The following is a 20,725-nucleotide window of genomic DNA, read 5'->3' as shown; positions in this document are numbered from 1 at the left end:
ATAAAAAGAAAAATTACTTCTAAATATTCTCTCCTATGACTAGAATAAAACTTCATGATACCAATTTGCTAAAGAAATGGGAAACTGTGTCTATAAAAGGGTTCTAAGGGAAAAGATCACTCTCATCCCGAGCTATTCTGAATAAGAAGCTGTCCACCACTGACTCGGATGTGGAACACACTCAAGCTTGGATGGCTGCACACGGGCAAAGGCAGAGCTGAAGTATATAATTACTTATATAACTTATATAATATAGCTTCATTTCAAAACTAGAATCGTGAGTTCATTCAACACTCTGTAAAGAATACATAACATAAATATAATTAAAGGACATTTCATGGCATTAAATGACAAGGAGTTAAATCAAATTATAATTACAGGAGCCTAAAAGAATTTTAAAAGGAATGAACATCGCACTTGGCATTAGAGAAAGCATTTTGTAGGTAAAGGCAACATGGACTTAGTGCTGTGAAGCCTGGAGATGAGGGGTGTGCTCCACGGGAGACACATCATCAACCACAGAAGTTTTCTTTCTGATCGCAGGCTTTTGAACCCCTGCTGGTGATGAGTTCGTGCGCAGTGTTAGGGTCTCAGTGTATCAACTGCTCCATGTTACAAATAATGCAACTGAGTGACTGTAAAATACACTATAGAATTTGATAACTGCAGAAAGTAAGCTTATTCTAAATTAAATATGAAATACAGGATTATGAAAACTTTATCCTAGCATGCAATTAACTTAGTCCTGGACTAATTCATGATCAGTCTGGATAGACCATCATACTAGAAGCATTTTTCCTTCTGTTAGAACCAGATGGATAGACTCTGAACATCCACAAGTGGAAACATTTACCTTATGAAATAAACCACCCATAAAGTCTGCGCTGGGCAAAATACACACACCGATGGACCAGTATTATACAGGCAACAAAGGATTCTGTAAGTGTAATGATACCGTGCAGGAGGATGCTCAACACATTTGTGAGAATTTGTCTCAAGTCAACTTTAAGACTGTGGTCAATTTCTTTGTTTAAGCATCAGTTTAGAAAACATGGATAAAGTTAATACAGGACACGGGGACACGGATGGAGTTCATGCAGGACACGGGGACACGGATGGAGTTAATGCAGGACACGGGGACACAGATGGAGTTAATGCAGGACACGGGGACACGGATGGAGTTCATGCAGGACACGGGGACACGGATGGAGTTAATGCAGGATATGGGGACACGGATGGAGTTAATGCAGGACACGGGGACACGGATGGAGTTAATGCAGGACACAGGAACATGGATGGAGTTAATGCAGGATATGGGGACACGGATGGAGTTAATGCAGGACACGGGGACACGGAAGACGTTAACACAGGACACTAGAACACGGAGTTAACGTAGGACACTGGAACATGGATAAAGCTACTGCAGGATACTGGGATATGGACGAAGTTAACACAGACAGCTGGAACATGGATGAAGTTAATACAGAACACTGGAGGCATGATGACTTTGATAGTCAAACTTTTATTGTGTCAACTCCAATGTGAAAACAAAAACTCTTTTCATATATCTATATAATAATTCATGCAATATATTATAATAAAGAACACTTTATTGGCATAAAAATGAATGCAGTTTAGGAATATATGTGTATAGATACACACATATTCAACAACAATTAATAAAATAGAGGCTATGGATTTGAAAGAGAACAAGGAAGAGAATAGGATGCCTTGGTGGGAGAAATGTAACTATATTACAATCTCAAAATTTAGAAAAAAACCTTTAAAATAATAAACAAAAACACAACAGTTTCAAGTCTGCTTTGTTATAATACCTAGAAAATTATGTATGGATGGCACCAACCACAGAAAGCTGGGCTCTTCCCCTAAATCAAATATCACAAAAATGCACAACAAGCTTGGCCACAAGACAACGTGCTGGGGGCAGTTTCTCAACTGAGCTCTCCTCTACCAGAGTGAATCTGCCTGTGTCAAGTTGATATAAAACTAGGGACACAAGGTGCTACTCTCCATCAGTCCTGATGGCCCAAGTAGTGTCTCCAGATCCCAGGAAAAGGTGAAGGAGAGAAGAAAACTCCACAAAGCTGTTCTCTTCCTTCAGTACATGGGTCATGCCACACAAACATGCCATCATACATGTTCACGCGCACATATGCACATAGATACACACACATACACACACACAAAATAACAATATTTTAAAAACTAAAGAAAACCACTGTTGAGAAGAGATTCCAAAAAAGAAAACAATCCAAGATTTAGGAGTTTCTACTCACGATAGTAACACATAATTCAGTGTCTATTATTCTTTATGTCACACACAGACAACAATAAACACAACTGATACTTACTGAAGCCTGATACATTTAAAAGGATGCACCAGATGAACAGCTGGCACTGGTGAACTCTACAGCATAATCCTTTAAAAGCTGGCTCTACCCACACTTGACACTTTGTAACAAATTTTAACCTCTCTCAACTCTGGTGTGTTACAAGGGACCGAGCTTGCATAACCACTGCTGGTAAGATGACAGTTCCCATGCAGGTGGCATTGCACCCATGAATGTAAACGGTATTATCTCAGTCAGTGACATTATGTAAAATAAATCCTCTTCAACTACTCAAAAATGATTTATGAAAACAGATTATTAAGTTTAAAATTTTTAGAAATACATGAAGTAATTTAATTTGTTTCTATTTTCTTTGTATAAATGTGAATTTTATATGATTAAGTCAATCTTTAAATGATCTTATGAAAGACCTTTCAATAAATATAGAATGAGCATTCTCGGTAGTAAGGGAGCGCTGTGCTGGAGCTAAGCAAGCATTACTCTGTCTTCCTAGACTTACATCAAATAAGAATTGATCATGTCTTCATATTACAGAACCCACAGTGCATTCCCACTACAACAAACGGATGCTTATGGTACATTATAAACAGCCAATTACGAACCAAACCTGCCTACATTTAGGTTATCTTTAGAATTTGTTATATAAGTCATTGAGCTTGGATTCTGGAATCTGATGGGCCCCATTTTGAACTATAGCTTGTCCAGCTAACAAACAGTCCCCTCTAGAATCCATAAGCAGGAAAAAGGAAACTCTGCATCTCTTAGAGCAAGGGTTAAATACTATTTTTGACAAAAATCCGGAGTCATCTAAACTTTTAGGTTCTCTTTCTGGCTCTGGCGTAAGCATTTGTCTGTGACTGGCGGTGCCCATATTTATACATAGTGCCATTCCCATGAGCACAAGCTATCAGAAGGGATTGCTGCGGATGTCTCAGACAAAGAAAGATTTAAGGTGTTCTACTTTCTGAGGCTGGGATTTGGTCTGACTGATTTGCTTCTGTTTTCTGAGTAGACTTGGAGCACTACTTCAGAAAGTTACTGGAAGAAAGAACAGCATGTTTCATGTTATCACAGCTGCACATCATTCTGTTTCAGCTACATACAACTCAAAGAAGGAAGGCAGAACATACTTCAAGAATCTTTTGAAATAATATGAAATTGTCTTCGTAGGCAAAAGTTCTCTATTAATGTCTTTGAATGAGTTCACTTTGAAGAAGTAGGCAGTTATATATCTGTAGAATATATTATTTAAAGTCTAATTACCATATTGAAGAACTTTTCTTTAAATCGGAAGGGTAATATACATAGTTCACATCTTCTATTTGCTCCCAAGCACACCTCACTCTTGCTTTAAAAGCAAATCACACCTTACGTGGGAGCACCGTGTCTGCTCTCTCACTCTGATCCCGGGAGCAGTTAGAGGGGCAGTCTCTTCTATGCGCCAGAGTGAACATCTGTATCAAAGCTTGGGAACCACAATAGTGATCAATCTGCCAAGACATCACCAATAAAATGGACGGAGAGCCCATTCAAAAGGGGAAACTCCACGCCTGATACTGTAAAGTCAGCTAAGAACTCAATCTGAAGATGCCAGAGACACCAGAAGAGAATCTACTATGGTCATTTTCCTAAATTAGCATAGCCACCAACTGTATCTGAATACTTTCCTTCTAGCCACAGTTACGAGTAATATTAAGTCCCCATCAGAGTTCCTTCTGCAGAAGACAGGGGCTACTACGGAGATCCACAATGATCAAAATTTAAAGAAGTAACCATGGGGTAGTTAGCCCAAATTCAACCATTTTCAAGCATACGCCCTACAACTAAAGCTCAGGAAACATCCAGGGGCGGGGTGTTTAGACATAGCAGCATGCCTCACGTATGAACTCTCAACAATATGGCTGCTTTCATGAAGCCACTCCAGGAAACAGGACTGAGTGGACGGGTAAAAACTCCTCAAAGTCCCGGCCCTCAATGAAGGGCTCTACATAGCCAGTGGCTGCTGGAGGAGGAAGGCCCGATAGGTCTCCCAGTCCTAGCTCATCAGCCCCAAGGACATGAACATACAGGCAACATCAACGGCATTCTGTAGGGTGTGTGTGCACGCGTGCATGCGCACATGCAACACAGGAAAAGTTGGAGAAGGGGCGGGTGGGAAAGATTTGAATACAGCAAAATCATTTATGAAACTCTCAGTTAAGTTAATGATTTTAAATTTTAGACAAAAAATAAAAATTTGGGGGAATAAAGATGTAAGCATGTATATCCAATACATTTGTGTACAGATACTTGCTGAATATATAAAATGTAAGGTTTTATGATTAATCACAAAATATTTACTTAGAGAAAGTCACTCTTACTGGCAATTTCTTAATCTACCTAAATAACTGGGGCCTAAACAATGACAATGCCCAACCATTTCTAAAAAATATTTAAGAAAATATTTTTCATATTATAAATATGTTATATATATATATTTGTTTTATTTTTGAGACGGTTACTCTGTGTAGCTTTGGAGACTGTCCTGGCACTCACTCTGTAGACCAGGCTGGCCTCAAACTCACAGAGATCCTCCTGCCAGCACCTCCTGAGTGCTGGGATTAAAGGTATGTGCCACCATCACCCACATATTTTATATTTTATTTAAAACCATTGCAAATGTTTGCATATTGATTATACATACATTTATGCAACCTTCACATTCCTAATTCACTGCATTACTAGTGTCAATTCCAAAAAGCTTTTCATGGATCATACCTCACCCCAGGCGAAACACAATAACCCAGGAGTTTCCCGGGTACTGTGTGCTTATATGGAATGTGCTGGATGTGGTTTAAAGATGGAGAATTTTTCTCAAAACTTTAGCCCACGGCACTTCTGCTGTTAGCAGTATTTATCAGTCAGCCTAAAATACAGCAAGGAAAACAGTGAACTCTGAGCTCCCAGACTTACACTTAGGTTTCCGTTGATCGTTTTCAGTGACAGATTAAGACTGATGACGATAAATCCAGATCAGATCTTATGCGTCAGGACTCCAGGAGGTGTGTTAGGTTCACAGGACAGCTCTTTATGCCCGGCAATTTAGCTGATTTTTTATCTTACTTATTACTTTTAAGCACGAGAGGAGCACAATATTCTAGAAAGGTTATTAAATAATGTGATTAAATTCTATACTAATATTTTTGAAAATTTGAAGAACTGGAAATCTAACTGAATTTATAAGGGAAATAATGCTGCTACAAGAAATTAATACAGCATTTAAAGACTCATGGATATAATGGAGTTAAATGAAAGTAAGACTCCCCTTGCTAGTGAATGTAGACTTTGCTGTAAAGACACAGTCCAAGGAAATCACTCAAGACATGCAAAAATAGGTTTTCAAGTAGAAAAACTTCACTTCTTTTAACTATTAATATACACCCAGAGTATTTTTGTTAGGCAAATGTATGATTATAAGGAAAAAGTAGAACATCTTGATTTGTCTGTCTTATGAAAAGTTAGAAAATTTCAAACTCAGGGTTGGATGGCTCAGTGGTTGGGAGCACTTACTATTCTTCTTGGACATGGTTTCAATCCCAAGGACCCACAGGGAAGCTCACGGACATCTGGAACTTCAGTTCCAAAGTATGAGACACCCTGCTCTGGTCTGGGCACAGGCATCCATGTGGTGCACAGACACACAGGCAGGCTAAACACTCAAACACATATAAAACCTCACAGCCCAATATGACAAGGAAGCCACTCAGAACAGCAACCATGGAGACGTGTTTCAGCTCACATCCGTGTGAACAGATGTTGGTTCTAATGGATGCCTAGTGACCTAGCATGTATCCTTGAAGCTAAGTGTTTTCAACACCTCTACAGAGAGTAACCAGTGCTGATGCATTCACCTTCCAGAGTGCTGACTTCCATGAGCCAATGTCCCCTTCCTGTTCCCTTCCAGAGTGCTGACTTCCATGAGCCAATGTCCCCTTCCTGTTCCCTTCCAGAGTGCTGACTTCCATGAGCCAATGTCCCCTTCCTGTTCCCTTCCAGAGTGTTGACTTCCATGAGCCAATGTCCCCTTCCTGTTCCCTTCCAGAGTGCTGACTTCCATGAGCCAATGTCCCCTTCCTGTTCCCTTCCAGAGTGTTGACTTCCATGAGCCAATGTCCCCTTCCTGTTCCCTCCCAGAGTGTTGACTTCCATGAGCCAATGTCCCCTTCCTGTTCCCTTCCAGAGTGCTGACTTCCATGAGCCAATGTCCCCTTCCTGTTCCCTTCCAGAGTGCTGACTTCCATGAGCCAATGTCCCCTTCCTGTTCCCTTCCAGAGTGCTGACTTCCATGAGCCAATGTCCCCTTCCTGTTCCCTTCCAGAGTGCTTGCTGACTTCCATGAGCCAATGTCCCCTTCCTGTTCCCTTCCAGAGTGTTGACTTCCATGAGCCAATGTCCCCTTCCTGTTCCCTTCCAGAGTGCTGACTTCCATAAACCAATGTCCCCTTTTTGTTCCCTCTCATTAGCATTGTCCAAAAGAAAGGTTTCATATTATGTGAAGGGTAAGTTACCAGGGAAGCCAAGTTGAAGAGGTAATATCAAAATTGAAGTCTTGGTAGGTTTTTTAGAGCCCTTGAACTCTTAGGTGTCTTATTCAATAAGAGTAATAATCATAGGTGTCTGATATTAAAATTATATTATAAAAAGTATAGTCAGATTTAAGAGAACCAAGGTGTCAAACAATAAGAAGCAATTGCTCCACAGTAAACTCCCAACGCATGACTTTTCAAGTCACTCCCATTTTAAACGCCCCTTCTATTTAGAAAAGCACAACTTCATAAGACAAGCACAAGAATTCTAAGATTAAAAAAAATCACTGCAGAAAAACTAACATTCTGTCCATCAGAGCTGACCCCGAATCGTAAGGAGAATTAGCAGCTCGGTGTCTGAGAGAGAGCATCATCATGTAGACAAGACGAATGAGGCCCTGCACTTCTGGCACGTAACCGTCTCAGTCAGCACTGTTAGGACAGGCAAAGCAACATGAGACTTGCCTCTGTTCACATCCTGCTGAAGTACAATTATCATGATGAGCACATGTAATGACCTAAAACATTGTAGTTGTCAACTCTGAAATTTTTTTTTTGTTTGTTTGGGTTTTTTTTGTTTTATTTTGTTTTTCAAAACAGAGTTTCTCTGTGTAACAGCACTGGCTGTGCTGGAACCTGCTCTGAAGACCAGGCTGGCCTCAAACTCACAGAGATCCGCCTGCCTCTGCCTCCCAAGTGCTGAGATTAAAGGCGTGAGCCGCCACCGCCCAGCTCAACTGTGGAATTTTATAAACAGAGAAGTGTCCAATGTTAACGTATAAATGGCTTGGTAACTCTGTACTTGAAAGAGCATATGCATGAATTAGCCGAGATCCATGGCTGCTCAAACCCTCACATGGACCAGATAATGGGACCGCTACCTCTCTCCGTCGGGAAGCCCAGCAAGTCTGTTTGATCTTCCAAACCACAGCAGCCACCAGCAGCAAGGATAAAAAGCAACTAGAAAACAAAGCACAGATAAATGTGTTCAAAATACACTTGAAATATGCAGTAAAGGAAAATAACATAAGGTAGATTAAATATATAGAGGAAAACATGTCATGATAAATATTTCTTAAAAGAATTTCTTCATCATCAACTTACTTGTTTCTTTGTGAACTGAAAATTTTTCCTGGTTTATATACCAATAAAATCACTCAGGATAATAATGATTAGTATCTATCTACCATACCACATTTTAGAGGACACATTCTGCAAACTGTTTCAATTAAACTAAATGTTCTTTACCAACAGACTCATCCCTCATTGAACAACGGGAACTATTCATTCTTTGAAATCTCTTTGGTAATTTTGTTTTCTTTCATCCTTTTTGAACTATTTTAATTCAACAAATGTTGATTACATCTAGATTCCTTCTTTAAATTAGGGATAACCCTTCAAATTCAGCTTACAGGGCTTCCAGGACGGCCTGAGCAAAGGTGCTTGCTGTCGCCCTGATGACCAAGTTTGATTTCTGAAATCCTCCTGATGGAAGACAAAGACCAACACTTGAGGGCTGTCGCCTGGGGCCACATGTAACTGTGGCATGCAGGCATCCCCCCCCCAAAGTAAAAATGAGTAAGTGGTCATTTTTTAAAACTAATACATCGGTGTGAATAATGAACTTCTCTGTTTCTCAAAAACAGACTTCTGGTCTGGGCACAGAGCTTGGTGGGAAGACATTTTTCCTAATTAGTGTACGACCCTGTGCTTAGCTACAGTACTGGCAGAGACGGGGGGGGGGGGGGTTGAGGGAGACAAACAGGGGATTAATTTTGCAAATCTGTATCTTTAGTGCTGTCAAAATTACAGCATCTTATCATTAAAAAGGATTTAAGAGATTATTTAGTTCAAAATCCTGTCTAGAAAAGAAATCCCTGGTAAACTCTGAGAGTGACTAAGTATGCAATTTACCTAATTAAACAATCATCTGGGAATTGCTAACTCACAAGTCACTGCTTTCCACATTTCGTTAACTCCTAGGATGAAAATAGAATCACTTTGGCCACTTCACACCAAATCCGTTCTGAGTAAATCTGAATCAGCACACTACATTCTGAAACATCTTACATATCTGAAAAAACCTCCACGGCACCCTCTGGCTGAGCAGCTCCCAACCAGGTGTGGTTTTCCCTTAAAGAGATGTGTTTAAGTGTCCAGGGGCATTTTATTGTCATGATTTGGGTGGCATTGTGGGATGCTGCTTAACGACTTAAAATATACAACACACACACACATACCACAAACATATATAAACACACACACACACACACCACGATTTTATATTCAGACTGCCAAAGTTGTCTTAGTTGAGAAGTTCTATCTGCATTTCAGTTATTTCCATAGAAACCACATTTCGCATGCTACTCTCAGGTTAGTAGCGTAAATGTTATTAATAGTGCTGAAAATTGGTACTTTAGAGTCTGAGGGTCCATTTTAATTTCAGAAATATCATTATGCCCTTAAATTTTTAGCACAAAAGACACAAAATTGCCATTCCAAACTGAACTCCTTGAGAACACTCAGACTAAAATGATTTCCATCAAGGAGCAATAGTACCAAGTGCCGTGAGGGGTTCACTCTGACCCCAAGACTCTGAGGGCCCCTGTGCAATCCCTGCGCTTGCTCAAAGATGGCCCTCGGAAGCATGAAGAGCGCTGCTGAGTTTTTATGCTCACCAGTGTTAACGGAAAAGCTATTTTCCCTCTGACATTTTAATTTCAGTTAAATGGGATTTTGTTTTGTTTTGCTTTTGTGATTTTTCGAGACGGGTTTTGCTATAGCTATTGAGCCTGTCCTGGAACTAGCTCTTGTAGACCAGGCTGGCCTCGAACTCACAGAGATCCGCCTGCCTTTGCCTCCGGAGTGCTGGGATTAAAGGCGTGCGCCACCGCCGCCCAGCTGCAGTTAAATGTAAAAGGCAATCTTATCATCCTTTATACTTAATCTGACCCTAGTTTGTTATTTGTTTCCTTGAGAACAATTGCAGTAGAAGTTAACAGCTTCCATAAAGAAGTCATTTATAGTAAACGTAATCTGAATACGACAGTGTGTCTCACTTGTCATTCTGCGCAGTCACAGCGTTTGTACTGCGGGGTGCAGGACAAGAATTACTGGAGACGGAGACAGCAGACTCCTCCTAGATCTAAAACACCTTCTCACTCAAATTCCTTGACTCACGTAAACAGATTCACTTTTATGGTAATTAGAACAACATAAAACATGAAGCCTTTAAAACCACTTTCTGTGGAGGAAGTATGCGGATTGAGAGGCTTATGCCCAACAGGTCACCCTAGAATTCCTGCCGGGCAACAGTCAGAGGGAGGGCACGGCACTGGCTTTAGGTGAGGCATCCTGGAGCCATAATCAGAATTCACAGTTCCTAAATTCTCTGGGAAGCACCATGAGGGTGTGGTAATTCTGTCCATTCCATTTTGCAAGAAGAGAAGTAAATATTGATTGTGTTAATTCACTGGTTCTATTGGTCTTTACATTAGCTTCTCCTTATCAATCAACCGAAGGGCTCATTGGCATCAAACATCTGTGTCCTGGGATTTATTTTCATTACTATTTCTACACAGGAAGAAAATCAACTTTGACAACTTTCTCTGAGATTTCTTCCTCACAAAATGGCTTCTGTAAATTCTGGTATAGTACCGAGGAGACCAGATACAGGGACTTTCAAGTAAAGAGAGAAGAAAGGAGGAGAGGGACAGGGAGTTGGGTGGGGAGGGCACGGCAGAGTAAGAGAAGAGAGAAAAATATCCGGCTCTATAGCACCAGAATTCTCAGGAGTTCAGCACATCTATGTAATGAACGCAGTAGTAACAGAGATAACAAAAAAGAAGCCAACTAGATGTGAGAAGAAAAGCTAGGGACCGATACTGCAATAATTAAAACATAGCCTATACAGTGACTATTCTCACAACATTCCTAATACAAAGTACGGAATATCCAGTAATATCATCTAGGGAACTCACTCTCAACCATTCTAACATGTCGACCCTTTAATACAGTTCAACTATGAAGTTATCTCCATTCCTACTTCATTAACTCATTTGCTATGAATTGCAATGTGCTGGAGAAATTCCTTCAGCCAGTAGCCATTAAGAGGCCACGCCCAAGTGGGCTGGTATGGGCACCATAGTACTATGAGACAATGCTCTTGTACCCTGTAAAGAATTGTCACTTCTATTAGTTTAATAAAATGCTGATTGGCCAGTAGCCAGGCAGGAAGTATAGGCGGGGTGACCAGAACAGGGGAATTCTGGGAAGAGGAAAGGCTCAGTCTGCAGCCGTCATCCAGACCCAGAGGAAGAAGGAAGAGAACGCCTCGCTGATAAAAGGTACCGAGCCATGTGACTGACACAAACAAGAATTATGGACTAATTTAAGATGTAAGAATTAGTTAATAAGAAGCCTGAGCTACTAGACCAACCAGTTTATAATTAATGTAAGCCTCTGTGTGTTTCTTTGGGACTGAACGTCTGCGGGACCAGATGGGGCAGAAACTACTGCCAACAGCAATGTAATATCTGACAGTCAGGAATTCTGTGGGGGTTGTGACCAACAGGTTGAGAATGGCTGATCTAGCTAGAAGCACACGACACAGTATGACATGGGTCTGTACTGAGACCAGGGCCAGGGACAAAAAGGAAACTCTGGTGCAACAAAAGAGGAATAATACTCCCAATGATTTATAGGTGACAGCTTAACTGAACATAAGCAATAGATATTAAATATTTAAAAATTAGTTTGCATATATCATTCTTATATTTTACTGGAAAACCTTGGAAAGTAGTACAGTGTTAAAACACTAGACTTTGCTGTTTTGTTTGGTTTTTGTTCGCGGTTTGTTTTGTTTTGGTCTTGATTTTTTGAGACAGGGTATCTATGTAGTTTTGGAGCCTATCCTGGAACTAGCTCTTGTAGACAAGGCTGGCTTTGAAGTCACAGAGATCTGCCTGCTTCTGCCTCCCAAGTACTGGGATTAAGGGCATGCACCACCACCACCCAGCTCTTTGTTGTATTTTTAAAATAACTTCCTTTAATAACCAACATCCCAAAACATAGCTTCTAATGACTTCTCAATTCCCTAGCACCTGAGGATTTTACTCTCACCAACTGAAATGTTAACAAAGCAAACCAACTCAAAATTGGGAAATGTGAGATGAATGAGAAAGAATTTGGGTTTGTCGATTTGCCCATCTGCTAAGAGCTGAAGATTAAATGAGCCATGTGGGTCACTGGGGGAAACAATAAATTGACTGTAAAACCTGCACAGCACACTAGCATGTAAAGAGGGTGACTGCAGGAAGAAAAGCCTGGCCTGGAAGTGAAGGCTCCAGAACCCCAGCTTCTAAGTGTTGGCCTGCTCCCGTTTACAGCCGACCTCACAAGTGCTGAGAAGACACGGGTGCACTAACAACACTGCATAAAATTACTTTCGGCCCGTGTAGGTAAGATATACAAATATATGAACTTTTTGTTTAGAAGTGGGTTCCATAACCAAGCTATCTCACTGCATAAGAAAGTATTTCAAAATGGGGTAGAAGGGGTCTTGAGCATTTTCAATAGGGATATTCAATTACCTAGTACAGCCGGGCGGTGGTGGCGTACGCCTTTAATCCCAGCACTCGGGAGGCAGAGGCAGGCGGATCTCTGTGAGTTCGAGACCAGCCTGGTCTACAAGAGCTAGCTCCAGGACAGGCTCTAAAGCTGCAGAGAAACCCTGTCTCGAAAAACCAAAAAAAAAAAAAAAAAAAAAACCAAAAAAAAAAAAAACAAAAAAAAAAAACCACAATTACCTTGTACACTTAGGATACTCTACCAGTCAGATAATCTCAAATACAAGTAATAGAAAACCTAGCTGAAACTAGCATAGATGAGTCTGAAACACACTCGCCAGTATGAACACACCTATCCAGACAACAGGAGGCCATGAGATTGGTCCCATTAAGTCCCGCACTCCTGAGGTAGAGAGGAGCTACAGAGCTGTGTCTATCACCAAGATTACACAGGCAGTTAACAAATGCTAGGAAGTGGGGCTCTCGGGGCTGGCAACTACCCCAGCTTATATGAGCGGTTCATGGTGACTGAGCGAGTTTTCCTCAGAAGTTCCCAAGCTCCTGTAAGCAACCCCAGATAAACTCACTGATTTGCCAGGGCCAAACTGGAGGCAGCATGACTGGGGCCGTTACTGCTGCCCTATCGTAGCTGAGGGAACATTTGTTGATATTCCCGAAATATTAGTAACAAAGCCCTGAAGAAGGGACTTAAGTTTAACTGTATTCCATAAAGTAGGAACTCCAACAGAAGATCAGTGTCTGTCCAAGTTTGTTTTCTATTGATGAAGGCTATGACGAAAAGTAACTTGGGGAGTAAAGGGTTTAACAGGCTTACAGGTTACAGCCCAACATCGAGTGAAGTCAAAGCAAGAACCTGGAGGCAGGAAATAAAGCAAAGACCATGAGAGAACACAACCTACTGGCCTGCTTAGCTGCCTTTGTTATATAACCCAGGCCTGCCTGCCTGGGATGAAACACTCAAGGTGAGCTGGCTCCTCCTGTATCAATTAGCAATTAAGACACTGTTTCAAAGAGGTGGCTACAAGCCAATCTGAAGAAGGTAATTCCTCAACTGAGATTCCTTCTTCCCAGGTATGTCTAGGTTCACGCGGAGTTCACAGAAACTTACGATCTCATAAGAAAAGAAACCAGAGAACTCCTTGCCTTGCATAGTGTGAAAGAAAAGCCAAGAAGTTAAGAACAAGGAACTGGCCATTTGCCCTCTCACTGAAGGTCCTTATCAGAGACCAAGAGCGCTGGCACCAGGACCCGTTCAGCCTTCAGATCTGAGTCAATGCATCTCCGTCCTTCAGGACACCCAGACCGCTGTGCGTTAAGGCAGATGAAGTTCAAATGTTCTCATGTCGGTAGTGAAATTTCAGAAACATGGGTAATATAAAGTCTGACTTGGGACTTCAGGGGACACCACAGCGTGACAGTGAATGAGTCTCAGAGGCCTGGGGAAAGGAGTGACATATACAGGCAAAACTGAGCCGCATGAGTTACCCTGAGGGAGGAAGAGAGGAAACTGCACATAAGACAGGGAGCATGCTGGGAGAGACAGTGACGGAACACCAGAAGAACCAGCAGCGGTCACGTGCCATGGGCAGGCCTAGAGGCTGCACGGTCTGCCATGGTCAGTGTTATTTGTTGGCGAGTGACCCATTAATGTGTAAAGAAATTTGTTGCCTTTCTTCTGCAGACCAGAGCTGAAAAGAGCAGACAGCCATAGGGTTAGCAGGGTGGTTACTGCCATCATGAAGTGGGTCTCCAAAATAATAGATTCATTCATGGCCAAATACAAGAGCCAGAATTATCAAAATTATAGAAGTGGTCCACAAAGATTAACTGTCATGGTTCATGAAGACTTGTGTCCTGGGGCTTAAGAGATGACTGACCTAGAGAACTCAGACTTGATTCCCTGCTCCCACATGGTGGCTCACAACTGATCCCTGCTCTCTCCTCGCCTTAATGGGCACCAGGCAGGCACGGGATGCAAACACATGCATGAAAGCTAAACACCGGCCCACAAAAAATAAAATAAAGCACTGTTTCCTGGAAGGCACAGTAAGAGGTCAGGCACCAACAGCGCTTTGTAACATCGTTTGTTTAAAGGGACAATGACAGAGCAGCAAGGAGTCTGTGAAGTCACAACCCTCTGCTCAGTCCCAGGGGTCTCTGTGAAGTCACGACCCTCTGCTCGGTCCCAGCCAAGCTCATTCAAATCCAGAATATACTGACTAAACCAGCAGGCTGGCCCCTAGGAGAAACCATCAAACAACTTGAAAGGATATAAATTGATCCTCATCATAACTTGAGTATATACAGTGTCTCGGTTTTCCTATTGTTTGATAAAATATCCTAACAGAAGCAACTATGGGAGAAAGGGCTAACTTGGTCACAAATCTGTTTTCCTTCCGGGAAAGGTCAGAGTGGCAGGAACACAAAGCAGCAGGCAACCAACATCCACAGTCAAGACCTACAGCAACAGATTCACATTTGTGAGCCACTGTTCACTACAGCAGAAGATTCACACGTGTGAGCCACTGTTCACTACAGCAACAGATTCACGCGTGTGAACCCCTGTTCACTACAGCAACAGATTCACGCGTGTGAACCACTGTTCATTGCAGCAACAGATTCACGTGTGTGAACCACTGTTCACTCAGTCTTTCCGTCTTACTTGGTACAGAATGCATGAAAAGTTGGTGCCCACATGAGGGAGTCTCCCTAGAGCAAAGAACAGAAATTGACATAACCCCTCACAGGTATGCCTTGACACTGTAGGGCCCATGGGTCTACCCCTGCTCCTGGGGTTAATTTTGAGGACAGTTTCTGGCCAGCCAGTGTTTCATGTTTGTTCCTGTGCTCCCTCTGCCCCTTTAGGGCATTTCATATTGTGTCGATTTGACAATCAAAACTAATCATCACACACACACACACACACACACACACACACACACACGTGTACACATAAGGGTACACCAGGTAATCATCACACACATGTACACGTAGGTGCATACCAGGTAAACATCACACACACGTATACACATAGGTGTGTACACCGGGTAATCATCACACACACGTGGACACATGGGTGTGTACACTGGGGAATCATCACACACACATATACACATAGGTGTATACCTGGGTTTATTTCACACAAAGTTTCATGTAAGAATTCATCGTCAGGGCAGAGAGGGCAGGAACCTAGAGGCAGGAGCCAATGACACAGAGGTCAAGGAGGGGAGCTGCCTTCTGCCTTGCTCAGCCTGCTGTCTGAGAGATCCCAGACCACCAGACCAGGGATGACAACGTACACAAGGGGCTGGGCCCTCCTCACCAATCAAGAATTTAAAAAGTGTCTACATCCGGAGCTCAGGAAGGTCTTTTCTCTATCATGGCTCCAAGCTCCTTCCAGACAATTCTGGCTGTGTCCGGTTGACACAGAACGAGCCAACACACAGAAGAAATATAGTTGAGATGAGAAGTTTCAGATACCCTAAAGACCTACAGTATCACAGTGGCTTCTTATTGGAGTTCAGTGTTGAGAGGGTAGAGGAGGTAAAATTCTAGCTAAACTGTGGCTCACAGTAGGCCACACGTGTCTATGAACCCACCTAGCAGTAACTTCCCTGGCCTTGTCATGTGAGGTTAGAATGTGTGTGCCTATAAGTAGGAAAAACACTGGCAACTTCCAAGACGGTTAAAACCTGGTTCAGATATTGGCTACACTGGGTGTACAATGGGAATTCATGGCACTGTTAAAAACGTGCCTGCTATATTTCTATTTAAATTACCTCCTTAAATAATATGGACTTTTGAGGTTAAGAAATATTTGCTATACCATTTCACATAAGGGAAAAATATCATAAAAATAACTTTCATTTCTGTAATCATTTACTAAAATATTTTATCACATTCCCAAACAGCAATAAAAAAATTCCTTGGAACCTATAAATATAAAATGACTGAGATTCGGAGAAGATGGGTGACCTACTGATGGCAGCACAAAGAGTGGAGATCAGAGCCAAGCTGTGTCTATAAATGATTTCCCTGGTCCTGGCCCCATTGCGTTTGCCACCAGAAGTCTCCAGAATAAGAAGGTAAAACAAAACAAAACAAAACAAAAAACCCATGATACAGTGTTTGAGAAGTGGCCCTAGCAAGTTTACTAAGCAGGAGCTGGCTCATCCACTCACAGACTGACCCAGTGCCTGGCCCCAAACAGCAACAGAGGCAGAGGCAGGCTGGCTTGACAGGGATGTCCATAAACTCTGACTTGTTTCAAATTTAGTGGTGGTCTTCTAAAAAAGTAACTTAATGAATTTCAAAATATTCTGTCTATGCATTTTCCTGACAATGAGATTATTTTAAATTATCCAATTTACATTTCACTACTAGAATAAATTTAAATGACAAAGTACCCATCAAACATATTTGATCACACACAGTGATTAGAATATTATAATTCACTTGTCTATAGTGGCAACCTGATAAAGGGAGTCATCTCTAATATATGGTATACACTGAACTAGCTTTCTTTTCCTTAATAAAAGAGCGACTGAATTTAAATATATGTACACAAATTCAGAAGCTCCAAACCTTAAATATCTAATCAATTTAGATGCAAATTCATTCACCTGTGAATTTTCAGACATAACTGAATTTTCTAGTATATGTTGGTCCATACTAATTTACATCAAGGGTTTTAATTTTAATGTTTTAAATAATAATCATTCAATCATAACTCCTAGTGTTTCCTAAACATATACTAAACTATCCTTAACGTTCATTTTATTCTCAGGAACAAACTCATAAACCATGAATGCCTCTCCGAGGTTCACCTTTAGGGGAAATATGGAAAGCAGGCCTGACCCTCCCGCCCCGGTGCTGGGTAAATGTGCTCACGGTATGACGTGTTTAACCATCAATGCTACTGTGCACACAGACAAACTTGGTGGCTTTCAGAGCAGAGGGCCCAGTGTGACGATTTGAACACGTAGGAAATGGGCAGAGAAGGTGAAAAGGGAGAAAAGTGTTTCAACCCCCGACTGGCCGTGGAGAAGGGCAATGAGGCATGGCACGTATGGCCCTACCGCCGATCAGAAGAGACTGCGGCAAGCAGGTGGCAGCTCACTTATAAAGAACAGTCCGTTAGTGGATGACAGAGAGGACCATCTCCAGAGATGCTTCTGGTTATTAAACGTACTCAGGCATGAGCTAGCTCAAAAGCTGGAAAAATCAATTGGTCCACAGATGTTTCCTGGCTCACTGCCACTCCCGTGGATCACCACATGGCTCTTGGCTCCCCAACAAACATGTTACATAGATGCAAGGATATGGCACTCACGTAAATATTTGAAGAGTTTACTGTCTGTCTCTTAACAGGACGTATTTGTAGACTCCAGTGGAGAAGATTCAGGAACCAGTGTGGACCCTGGCAAGACCCCCAAGTGAATGATTGCCTCGCATTGGGAACAGGGGTGAGGTGCTTGAGCTACCCAGACAAGCTGGGGCTGAGGGAAGCCGATACTTCAGTCGGCTGAAGCTGTAGCAGGGTGAGGGCTGCACCTCAGGAAAGGAGCCCTGTTTGTCTACCCTGCACAAATCCTGGAGGACAGCACCGAGCTGCACATCCAGGAAGATGTTCACAAAACAGCTGATGTGAGGTCCCACAGCGCAGCTGCCCCATGGGGAACAGTATCTTCCCCAAGCCCAGGGTTTCTTCATTTATAACCTCGTGGATGAAAATGAGATGCCCTGGTCTGCATGCTTCTGGGACTAAGAACAATGCTCTCTCTGAGAAAGACCTGTCAATCATCTACTGGAAAAAATGTCAGAAAAAAATCAACCCACAGTTATCCATGTAACATTATAATACATAGGATTTTCCAAAGTTGTTTAAGTTTGAAATTATTTTTATCTTAAGGACTATCTTAATGGTCAACAGCAACTGATGGAAGCAGACGCAGAGATCCACAGCGAAGCACTGGGCCGAGCATCTGGAGACCAGCCCCAAAGGGAGGAGTGATAATATGTGCAAAGGAGTCAAGACCATGATGGGGTACCCCCACTGAAACAATTGACCTGAGCTACTGAGAGCTCACTGACTCTGGACTAACAGCTGGGGAACCTGCACAGGACCAAACTAGGCCCTCTGAATGTGGGGGACAGTTGTGAGCCTTGGGCAGTCTATAGGGCCACTGGCAGTGAGACCAGGACTTATCCCTATTGCTCGAACTGGTGTCTTGGAGCACATTCTCTTTGGAGGGAAACCTTGTTCAGTCTAGATACAATAGGGAAGGCCTCAGTCCTCCCTCAAAGTGATGTGTCAGACATTGTTGACTCCCCGTGGGAAGTCTTACCCTCTCTGAGGAGTTGATGGGGGAGGAAGAGGTTGGAAAAGAATGAGGGGAAGAAGTAGAAATGGGGATAGATATATAAAATGAGAAAATATTGCATTAAAAAATTCTTATATCAAAAAAAGGAACGTACTTTAATATATAACAGAACTCAAGATCTGGGGACATGGCTCCATCCAAAGGCAGTTACAGTGCTTCTAGCTTAGAGACCCTTCAAGGCAGAACCATGTTTTCTTACCACACATTCAACACGTTAGCAAGCACACATGCCTGGTCTACAAGAGCTAGGTCCAGGACAGGCTCTAGAAACTACAGGGAAACCCTGTCTCGAAAAATCAAAAAAAAAAAAAAAAAAAAAAAAAAGATAATTAGTCAATTAAAAATTAAATTGATTCAACTCTAGAAGATCTAACTAATCCATGAGGAATGTGTACTATTAATTTCATTAATTAAAGTAGTCTGAGTTATTTATGTGAAAGGAGAGGGCAAACTGATTGTCTTCCTACTGAGTCCTCTGAACACAAAGCAGTATAAACGATCTCACAGACCTAGATCACCAGTACGGCCCCGCTGCCCTATGGGACATACGTGACATGCATTCAAGAAAAAGAATAGTAAGGTAAGCAACTGACGAATGATCTGACAGAAAGAACACATGCACACGCACGCACATGCACACATACGCACACATGCACACACGGAAGTAACGAGCTAAAGTAAGCAAAAAACAATTACCCGAAGAAACATACACATGCAAATGCATAGGAACAGGCACATGCACACACGCGCGCGCACACACACACACACACACACACACGAGTAATAACCTAAAGTCAGCAAAAACCAGTTACCTGAAGACACACATGCACACACATGCGCACGCACACACACACATGCGCACGCGAGCGCGCGCGCGCACACACACACAGCAGAGCACACAGCTGAAGAAACACACACATGCACACATACACATGCATAGGCACAGGCTCGCACACACACATGCACACATGCACCCATACATGTGCACGTGCGCGCGCACACACACACAGCAGAGCCAGTTACCTGAAGAAACACACACATACACATGCATAGGCACAGGCTCGCACACACACATGCACACACACGTGCGCACGCGTGCACACACATGCACATGCGTGCACACACATGCGCACACACAGCAGAACACACAGTTACCTGAAGAAGGTGACGAAGAACTGCACGAGGTCCATGATGGTGTTGTGCTGGGAAAACGCGATCTGCCAACCAGAGCACAAGAGAGCTTGAACTTGCTGAGCCCAAACGCTTCAAAACATGGTGATGTTCACAGCACATATATGGTATTTCTAACTCAGCAAAGCAGATGGAATCACCATACCATAAATACAATACACACATGAAAACTTTACCTAGAATACCAAATTATTAATTACTAATGATGACCATCCTATGGATCACGATACTAAGCAGTTAAGATCTGTTATTAAATCGGAAATGCGACCTGTGCGTTCCATGTGAAATACTGTGACGTACTAAATGCGCCCAATAGAAACTTGCGCTCGGGTTCTCTATCTAGTAATGCTCATGTCTTCAATTACCAGAGCTGATAACTACTTGTTTGAAAGAAACTCAGCTGCATTATAAGAAACCAAGAAAACTTTCTTCCCCAATAGAGCTTTGTCCACAAAAGTGGAATACAAACATATATACATAAATTTTATTCTCTGTACATGGAAATATGCTAATTCATTTTAAAATTCCACATTAATAAGACATAATCCTCACAATGTGAACCTAGAAAAGTACCTACGTATGTCTCTGCTTCAGTGAATGTCACAAGTCCTGTGCTAGCATCCTCC

The 20,725-nt window shown here is 42.2% G+C and overlaps 1 protein-coding gene across 1 annotated transcript in view; it reads right to left on the bottom strand.

The window, feature by feature from the left end:
- Atrnl1 (attractin like 1) overlaps window positions 1–20,725 on the bottom strand; it is a 545,233-nt gene that overhangs the window by 341,122 nt on the left and 183,386 nt on the right. Inside the window, exons 26-27 of the mRNA XM_042054482.1 lie at window positions 20,064–20,125; window positions 7,819–7,897 (exon numbers count right to left, since the gene is read on the bottom strand). Of these exons, the coding sequence (XP_041910416.1) occupies window positions 7,819–7,897; window positions 20,064–20,125 (141 nt within the window). The remainder of the gene's footprint in view (window positions 1–7,818; window positions 7,898–20,063; window positions 20,126–20,725) is intronic.

This window comes from Arvicola amphibius, chromosome 1, assembly GCF_903992535.2.
Source record: "Arvicola amphibius chromosome 1, mArvAmp1.2, whole genome shotgun sequence".
Classification (NCBI taxonomy): domain Eukaryota; kingdom Metazoa; phylum Chordata; class Mammalia; order Rodentia; family Cricetidae; genus Arvicola; species Arvicola amphibius.
This window is presented reverse-complemented; position numbering and strand designations above follow the sequence as displayed.